This window comes from Atractosteus spatula, chromosome 2, assembly GCF_055471065.1.
Source record: "Atractosteus spatula isolate fAtrSpa1 chromosome 2, fAtrSpa1.hap1, whole genome shotgun sequence".
Lineage (NCBI taxonomy): Eukaryota > Metazoa > Chordata > Actinopteri > Semionotiformes > Lepisosteidae > Atractosteus > Atractosteus spatula.
The window spans coordinates 74,135,857-74,145,978 of record NC_142707.1 but is presented as its reverse complement, the minus strand read 5'-3'; the positions used below and the strand labels follow the sequence as shown (position 1 = coordinate 74,145,978).

Here is a 10,122-nt window from a genome sequence, read left to right as displayed (position 1 = left end):
CAACAGCCTGCAACTGTTTCTTTGTGCCCGCAGGAGATCTGAATCCCCAGAGATTGGATGAGTATTCAACTTCAATGCATTACAGCTCGAGAATTCAATTGTTATCCCAACCAGTTGATATCAATTTAATTCCTAAGAGTTATGTACTTGTTTTGAGTATCTAATGTAGAAGTTGTAACCAAGTTCAATTACGAAATGGTCTAAATGAATGATATACTGAACGTATGTCCTCTTGATATATGTAACTCTTCGTAACTGATTGAATATATACCTTTTGTATTCTGATAACCCTCTCGATAAGATCTGTTAGGTTTACATGCATATTCTATGTATTAATAAATGTATCCTCGTGTATTAGTACCTGTGTGTGTGCGTTGTTTGAGTTATATCGCATGGTTGGATTCTAAAGCCATTAAAAGAATCATTTTGTGATTTACGGCTACAATTAATAATTGTCCCTGTAAATGCCCAAACCCTACAGAACTGGTGCCTTCAGAGAGCACACTACAGAATAATAGTTTATAAAATAAATAGGCTTCAATCATGAGTATGTGAACATCCTGTGTACCTGCATATTTATAATGTATTTTTTCAAAATGATATACTTTTGGTATTTTAAACATATATATATATATATTTCCTTCCTTATGCTGATTACTTGCTCCCCTGCAACACTGAACTGGAAGAAGAGGTTAGAGAATGGATGGCTGGATATACTGTATATGCTGTTATACAGTAAATGTCCAGAACCAGCTTTGGGTTATAAACCTGGCTTTGGCTTCTTAAAATTAGAATTGCATAAACATGCAAGTAGAATCTGATATACTGTACATCCCTTTGGTATTATACTGTACATATACATAATACGTATAATTATTTTTTGATGGGTAAAACTACAGTTAATCATATTAAAATTGGCAAAAAGAAGATGTAAACATATGAAAAATGTATGAAAACCCTTAACATTGTGAAGGAAATTTAAATACTCAAATGGCAAATAAAATCTGTTTTGAAATACCTAAACTGCATACGAAGTGGTTGAAAACTTTTGAATTCCTGTTTTTGAAAAGCTATAGAAAAGAAAACCTTAAATCTTACGGTCAGACTAAACAAAAATACAGTAGTTTGTAAAACAGATTTCTGAAATTAAATCACTTCTCTCTGGCTTTTATGATCATGTACATATTACATAAAAACCAAAATACTCTGAAAAGGGCTGGCTTGTTTGCCTGGAATATGAAAAATAAATACGTATTCCTATAAGCAATAATAAAAACTTTTAATAACCAAAGCATTGCAGATTTTGTTTTTCACTAAATGTCAAAATTGAAACTACAGTAATGTATCTAAAGTCAAGTTAGCCTGTTTCAGTTTATGTGATTTTCAGAAAACGTAATTTCCATCTAGAACAGTGGACAAATTCTAAAAGATTAACAAGTTACACATCAATTGTTTCATTTCTAATCCACAGTTATAGACACTTTTGATGTTGACAAATAAATGCTTATTCATTTAAAATCATATTTGAAATAAGAAGATATGTAATAATAGTAAATAGTAACAATATCACTTAATGTTCTGTTTTTTTTGCAGGAACCAAATTTTCACAAATGTCCTGTGATACATAGGATTAACTTCACTCTGACCTTCACTGGAATGACTGAAAAAACACTATTCTGTTATGACTCTGTGAACAAGTCATGTGTAAAACACGTTTATGTGACCATAATACGTACTCCATTGTATATGATCTTTGTAGCAATTATTCTTCTGACCGTTCGTGGAAACTTGTTTGTCATCACCTCCATCGCACACTTCAAACAGCTTCACACACTGACCAATTTTCTCGTTCTCTCATTAGCGGTTGCTGACTTGTTATTAGGAGGATTTGTTATGCCTTCCAGTATGGTCCGATCCCTTGAAACTTGTTGGTACTACGGAGACTTGATCTGTAAAATCCATTCCAGCACAGATGTCATGTTATCTACTACTTCTATATTTCATCTCTCCTTCATTTCAATTGATCGATATTATGCTGTGTGTGAACCACTAAAATACAAAGCTAAAATCACTGTTTGTGTTGCAGTTTACATGGCTGTTATTAGTTGGAGTGTTTCAGCTGTTATTGGATTTGGAATGATCTTTCTAAAGTTAAATATAAAGGGGAAGGAAGATGTCTACTATGAGAATATATATTGTGTAGGGGTCTGTACTCTGATACAGACTGAAATATCTAGCCCGATTTGTTCCCTGCTGGCGTTTTACATTCCTGGGTTTATTATGTTAGGAATTTATTTGAAAATTTTCCTTGTAGCAAGGAGACAAGCCAGGGCAATTGAAGGCCTCGTATCCCAGAGTAAGAGCTCAGAAGGCAGCAAAACAATGACTTCAAGCAAGACAGAAAGAAAAGCTGCGAAGGCTCTGGGAATAGTGATGGGGGTCTTTCTCTGCTGCTGGATGCCATGTTTCTTGAGTAGTAGCCTGGATCCTATTTTTAATTATTCAACTCCACCCATTTTATTTGAAATTTTTATGTGGCTAGGATACTTAAATTCTACATTTAATCCTCTTGTCTATGCTTTCTTTTACAGCTGGTTCAGAAAAGCTCTTGTTATGACTGTGTTTGGTCAAATATTCCAAGCCAATTCTTCAAGAACAAACTAATTTCAAATTAAAGATCTTTTGTTGTAATATTTTAATAGTAATAGTAAGCAAAATAATATAGTTGTGTATGATTTTCTCCTGGTCATAAATTTTGAAAATTATTATTGCACTTCACAGTTGCGTAACACATAATACTAAATCTGTGAGAACACAAAATACAATTTAAATTAATTAAATGTCTGTAGATGATTATAAGTTGAAATTTTTTGGACAGTTGTTTGAACTGTAATGCAACCAATGAAAGAGCTAGGGGGTGTTATCCCATTGTTCTAGCCAAATTTCCCATTGGCCCTTACCAATCATGGACTCCTAATAATCCCCATCTATGAACTGGCTTCATCACTGTTCTCCTCTCCACTGATAGCTGATGTGTGGTGAGCGTTCTGTGTGCACGATGGCTGCCGTCACATGTGGGTGCACACAATGTGGGTGCCACACACTGGTGGTGGAGGGGAGTCCCCATTACCTGTGCTGTGTCCAACAAAAGGAGACACGATCCAGGTGTTTATGAAGCAGGAATTTACTTTATTACGTATGCATACAGGAGCAAAAGCAGATGAAGCTCTGACTCAACTCATTAATACAAAAGGACTCTTTTTATTCAAATTCACAAACAGAAAACCCACCCAGAACAGTTTCAGTACAATTCCATTCCATATAATGTGTAAAGCCAAGGCTTCTAGTCTTGGTACACAATAAACTGTAAGAACTGTAAGAACATTCTTGGGTTACTTTAATCATTATTTAAGCAGACATTCTGAATTTTGTTAATCATTACTTAAGCAGATATCAGGCACTCTCAGTTCTGGTCAGGCTGCCCAAAGCTGGCTGTGCCCTTCATGTTCCAGGCACGTAGCCAGCTCACACTTGAGTTGCATTTAGTATTTTTTCTTTATTCTTGCAGGATAGTAAATTATTTACACAGTAAAAGCAAACTAGTGTAATAAGTGAAATAACTGTTTCATCCCTCAGTCCCCCCTTAGAACATATTGACACATTTTCCAATCATGTTCTACACAAACACATGTAACAAGCGTTCTGATGGTTTTTTGTCTTCAGAATGGACTATCATCATAGATGTGGAAAACCTTGGTGCATGAAATTTTAATTTATTACATTACTAGGACAAAAATAACAAATATTACCAATCCCACCAATAAATATTGAGCCAGGATACCATCCCAAGAGCTGAACACTGACTTTAACCATGAGCTGATGCCCTAGTCATCAAGAAAATAATTGCGATACTTCTGTCCTTCATCATAGATGTGCTGTGATAAATCCGTGATGTGTTCCAAATTGTCAGGAATGTAAGTACAACACTCAGCTCCAATTACTGCACATGTGCCCCCTTGGCATATATGTTTATATTAAATATGGCATATATGGCATATATGTTTATAATAAAAGGAATGATCCCCAAGGGAACACTCCTTGTAACGTATAACGTGGTGTGGCAATACATATCCAACACAAGCTCTGATTATTCTTTACTGAAGAGAAATAAGCTAGTGACAGAAACAAATTTTCTCTGTGATACCTATGTTGTTCTGGGACCTCTGTTGGTCCCAGTTTTGTTACACCAAACAGCAAAATGGAAAAATACATTTTTTAGCTGGTCAAATCTGCCTCACTTGGAGAAGCATGCTGACAGTGAGTGACATGGATCCAGTGGCCTTTCTCCTCAAGCTTCACGGACGATTCAGTGGTCAGCAGCACCCGGAACGGTCCTTTCCACCAGGGCTGCAAAGTGCGTGAAGGAAATTTCTTGACCCAAACCCACTCCCCGGGGATTAGATCATGTCCTCCTTCTGGTTGTGGTCCCCAGGCCTCCAGCACCTGGTCTCTGGCTCCGTTAACTGCCTCCGTCAAAAGCTGTACATACTGCAACAGGCAATCAGCAATTAAACTCAAAAGTTCCTTTGGCTAAGTCTGGGTTACCTGGGCTGCCCTGTTATTATTTTAAATGGGCTCAGTCCCACAGAGTGATTTGTGCCTGCCCTGATACTGCAGAGCACAGGTGCAAGGGCATCTACCTATTGAGTGCCCTCAGTGTTGTACCACTCCTTGATAGTGCTATTTATTCGTTCCACCATTCCACTACATTGTGGATGGTGAGGACAGTGCAGATCCCAGTTGATACTTAGCATTTCTGACACCGCCTGGCACACCTTCCCAGTAAAGCGGGTGTCCTGGTCAGAGTCAAGACGACAAGGTAATCCCCATTTGGGGTATAATTTCTGTCAATAAATATTCCACAGTCACAGCGTCTGTGGCTCGTTTTACTGGATACGCCTCAACCCAGCGAGAGAATAAATCCACCATGATTTGGTGGATTGGTGTGGTTGGTGTGGTATTGCCCCTTGACTCTTCTCCTTCCCAAAGCTTCATGCCACAATTTGCAGACAATTTATGTGGGGTTCAGCTCAAAATAAGAAATAATTCAATTCAATTCAATTTATTTTTATATAGCCCCTTTCACAACAAGGTTGCCCAAGGCACTTAACAAAGCAAGTGACCATTAATGTTGTGAATACAGAACAGAAAAGACCAGAAGACAACAACGGAGAGGAACCAAAAGCTCCTTAGTAAGGAGAAAAAAAACCTCTAGGGGTCCAAGGTCAACTGACTGCTCAACCCTTTGGGCATGCTAACATTATACATTTTAAAAAGAAATAAATGAATAAGGGTATTAATCCATCCATCATGTCTCTGTATGTCATTACTCCATGCAGATCTCTGTAAAAAAACAGCAAAATCCTCCTAAACAATAGCTATATCATTTAAAACTAAATAAATTCTTATCTATTCCATCTAGCAAACTTCAGCAAGTGGTAGCTCTTTACCTACTTCCATAATAGGTTTCACTGCAGCATGGTCTGCTGCCCAACATAGAATGCCAATCTAACGATAGCTGGTCTAGTGCTAGTGTTGCCACCTGTATGGTGACTTACGTTTTTAGGATTATAGTGGTGGACTGGAAGCTATCCAAACTTTAGACTTTACAATAAGAGTCTTTTCTGTTCATATTTATCATTCAATGTTTAAGCCCTTAAAATGTCATGTTCTCACATCCACAGAGTATCTCTGAGTATAAAAGTATCCTGCCCTGTGGTCTAACTTCAGCAATATCCTCCTAGCAGAGCTGCACCTGCATATTCACTTCCCTCAATTCAGACAAGCCCACAAATCCTGAGCTCACTTCACCACTGTTTGCATATTTTTTTCTCATATTTTATTCCTTCTGCACCTACTGTAATTCATTTAAGTTTCAGACATTTTGTTAATTCTTATGTCTTTACTTGTTTCTTAACAATTTCTACCTGCTTCCATCTTTTCCACTTTCTCAGTTAGATTCCTGCATTTTGGATAAAGGTTATTTACTTTTTTACTGTGACCCTTGCACTGCAGTTACATACTTTAAATTGTTTGCCTTCTCTAAATCTCATAAACTACACAGAAATTATCTGCAAGTCTCCTGGACTTCAACAGCTTGAGGAACACGTAAGGTAATGTTCTTATAGCAAGATCTTCCAGACAGAAAAAAAACTTTAAAAAGATGTGAAGATTACCCGAGAACCCCAAAGAAACCTATTATCAAAGATTTTATCATTTTTTAGTTACATGATATGTAGTTTTTAAAGGACCTTTTTCCAGTAAAACAGATCGGTTAATATTCATTCATTATGTCGAGAAGCTCTGTCTTATTTAATAGAATGATTGCTGCATTTTTACTCATATTTTTTATATCTGGGTTGTTTTAAAAATATTTATTTTCAAACCAAAACTCTGTTATCTGTGTGAGATGTATACTGTATATCCTTCTATCAGTGTAACATTTTAAACAGGAACCCTCAAATCATCAGTTCCTTATGGAAATAACATTTCAAGTTGAGTCATAAGAATCTATTTGACATATTATTGCTGGGGTTAAAATATGTTGATTTTAATCAACATAGATACACGTATCTAAATAATTTCCATAACTTAATGTTGCTTGCTGTAGTGGTAATGGAAAGATTCAATAAAAAATGTTATGTAACAAGCAAAGGATTTGTAAGTGACAACAATTGAACCTCTGTTCCTTTTGGCAATGTTCTTGCAGAATGACATGTTATAATGTTTTCTCACCAATGGGAAATACTTTAGTTCCACAAGGGAAAGAGATGGTGATGCTACGCACCATCAGTAATTAAAGAGAGAACAATAGTTCATGCCACTGTGCTTTTGGAGGGTGATTAGTATAAAAAACATCACATACAAAGCAACAGGACATATTAATACCAGATGTCTGAATAAGGTAAACTTTTAAGGTAAGGCTTTATAATCCTTTATATAGATTATAAATCCTTTATAATCCTATAAATTAAACTAAATAAATTAAATATAAATCCTTAAAAAAACTCCTTTAAAATAAATGTTTTTGTGCTACTTAATGTTACTTATGTTTTTGAAACCATAATACATAATGAGACATTTATATTTCTTTCATTGAGTTTTAAAGAGTAATGCTTTATATTTTTGAAGCTATTTGAAGTCATTGTTTTAAAAAGTGAACATTCTGTTACTCTTTGTATTCATAATGTCAACTTGTTTTAGCACTGAATATTCTGTAGTATTTAAGTAAAATGCATAATTTTACTTGTTTCCTTGTGGATGTCAAATCTGCATATCCCTGTCTTGTTAAATAAAGATAATGTTGTGTTTATTTTGCATAAATTATATATTTAAGAGCCTTATTTTAAAGATTATCTTATAATATTTTGAACAATTTTAAGCTTTTTTTTTACTTATACTTTTAAAGCACAGTTTGTTATATTAATAATGATTTGTATAATAAATATGCTTCAATCATTCTGTATATGTGAACATCCCATATGCCTAAATATTTTGTATGTATTTATATATTTTCATATATAAAAAGTATATATATATATCAATATATTTATTGATATATATATATATATTGACCTCCTTGTGTTCATTGCTTGCTGGGAGAGGCTCTGACTACCCTGTGACCCTGAATTGGATGAAGTGGTTAGAAAATGGATGCAAGGATCCATACCTCTTTTTATTTCGAAACCTCCGCCAAATGTAGAGAGTGAAGAGGAAGGCGTTATACTGTATGACTCGTTTCATATTGAGTGTTCGCATCACATTCCACTAACTAGTATGCGTGAGAGCTAGCACAGAGCTTAGTGCTAGAGCTAGAGCTTAGAAGTAGCACCGAGATGTGGGATACAGTTAACGGCATCTTGCTTCAAGGGTTATGAAGCTATTCTGTATGCTCTTACTTTTCGTATTTGTTGTTTAGATTACATCATGGACCCTAAAGGTAGTAAGAAAATAAAAATTGGTGTGTGTGTGTATTTACACAAAAAGCAAATGAAGTGGTTATTGTTTATGTTTATTTATGATGTCTAGATAGGTAAACAGTTTTTATATGACTAAAATCACATACCACAGTATCAGTGTTAGTTGTTATTGTTTCCTTTGTCGTTTTTGGTGAAAAAATTAAAGTAGGTGTGACATTTTTGGGTTATGGAATGAATCGTAATTTTTCCCCCAAAAAAATAAAGGAGATAGTTTTTTTCTTTTCACAAATGTTTGCCATATGAAAGGGTTTCAAGGAAAGAATAATGTTAGTTAAAAGAGGTACGGGTGTATATATATAAAATATTTATATTCAACTCCAGTACCACCTTTGGCTTATAAACATAGCTTTGTCTTCTTAAATTTCAAGATTGCAAACATCTCCTCTTTAAGGTCTTTATGATCATATACATATTAAATAAATAACAAAATACTCTGCAAAAGCATGGCTTGTTTGCCTTGGATATTAAAAAAAACAAATGGTCCTGTAAGCAACAAAAAAATAAATTAAAAGAACCATTGGATTATGAAAGCCAAGCCTGCCTGTTACTCTACACTCTAGAAGAAGTCATTTCCATCTAGAGTGTAGAGTAACAGGTTACACATTCTTTGTTTCATTTCTAATTCTCAGTGGTAAAGACAATTGTGATTTTGATAAATGAATACCTGTTCATTTAAAATCATATTTGAAATTGTAAAATGTGCAATAATAGTAAATAGTAACAATATCAATTCATGTTATGTTTGTCTTTTTACAGGAAAAAAAAATCATACATGTTCTGTGATATACAGGATTAACTTCACTCAGAACTGAAATGACGGAAACTACACTATTCTGTTATGAATCTGTGAACAAATCATGTGTAAAACACATTTATGTGACCACAGTACGTAGTCCAATATATATGATCTTTGTAGCAATTATTCTCTTTACGGTTTGTGGAAACTTGTTTGTCGTCATCTCCATCGCTCACTTCAAACAGCTTTACACACCGACCAATTTTCTCGTCCTCTCATTAGCGGTTGCTGACTTGTTATTAGGAGGATTTGTTATGCCTCCCAGTATGGTCCGATCACTTTAAACTTGTTGGTACTACGGAGATTTGTTTTGTAAAATCCATTCCAGCACAGATGCATTTTATGTAATTCTTCTATTTTGCATCTCTCCTTCATTTCAATTGATCGATATTATGCCATTTGTGAACCGCTAAAATACAAAACCAAAATCAACATTTCTGTTGCACTTAACATGGTTGCCATTAGTTGGAGTGTTTCAGCTGTTACTGGATTTGGACTGATCTTTCTAGAGTTAAATATAAAGGGGAAGGAAGATGTCTACTATGAGAATATATATTGTGTAGGGGGCTGTACTCTGATACAGACTGAAGTATCTAGCCTGATTTGTTCCCTGCTGGCGTTTTACATCCCTGGGTTTATTATGTTGGGAATCTATCTGAAAATTTTCTTTGTAGCAAGGAGACAAGCCAGGGCAATTGAAGGCCTCGTATCCCAGAGTAAGAGCTCAGAAGGCAGCAAAACAATGACTTCAAGCAAGACAGAAAGAAAAGCTGCGAAGGCTCTGGGAATAGTGATGGGGGTCTTTCTCTGCTGCTGGGTGCCGTGTTTCTTGAGTAGCAGCCTGGATCCTATTTTTAATTATTCAACTCCACCCATTTTATTTGACATTTTTATGTGGCTAGGATACTTAAATTCTACATTTAATCCTCTGGTCTATGCTTTCTTTTACAGCTGGTTCAGAAAAGCTCTTGGTATGATTGTGTTTGGCAAAATATTTCAAGCAAATTCCTCAAGAACAAAACTAATTATAAATTAAAGTTCTGTCATTGTAATATTTTTATAGTAAGCAAAATATATAGTAGATTTTTTATTTCTTCTAAATAAACTTTGAAAATGATTACAGTTCACAGTTGTGTGAGATGTGGTATTCTATTTCCCATACAAAACCTGTGAGAATATAAAATAAAATTTAACTTAACAAAGATGTTTGTGGAGGAGTATTAATTTAAAATGTTGATCAGATATTTAGACTATAATGCAACCAATAGAAAATTGTTAATAAAGTTG

At 34.9% G+C, this 10,122-nt stretch overlaps 1 protein-coding gene and 1 pseudogene across 1 annotated transcript; both read left to right on the top strand.

Moving 5' to 3' along the window:
- Nucleotides 1–1,635: 1,635 nt before the first annotated feature.
- On the top strand, nt 1,636–2,664 carry LOC148840283 (trace amine-associated receptor 1-like). Its single transcript, XM_088907648.1, has one exon. The coding sequence runs from the start codon at nt 1,657–1,659 to the stop codon at nt 2,662–2,664; it is 1,008 nt and encodes a 335-aa protein (XP_088763774.1). The 5' UTR covers nt 1,636–1,656.
- A 6,188-nt stretch (nt 2,665–8,852) lies between these two features.
- On the top strand, nt 8,853–9,871 carry LOC148840282 (trace amine-associated receptor 1-like; annotated as a pseudogene).
- The last annotated feature ends 251 nt before the right edge of the window (nt 9,872–10,122 follow it).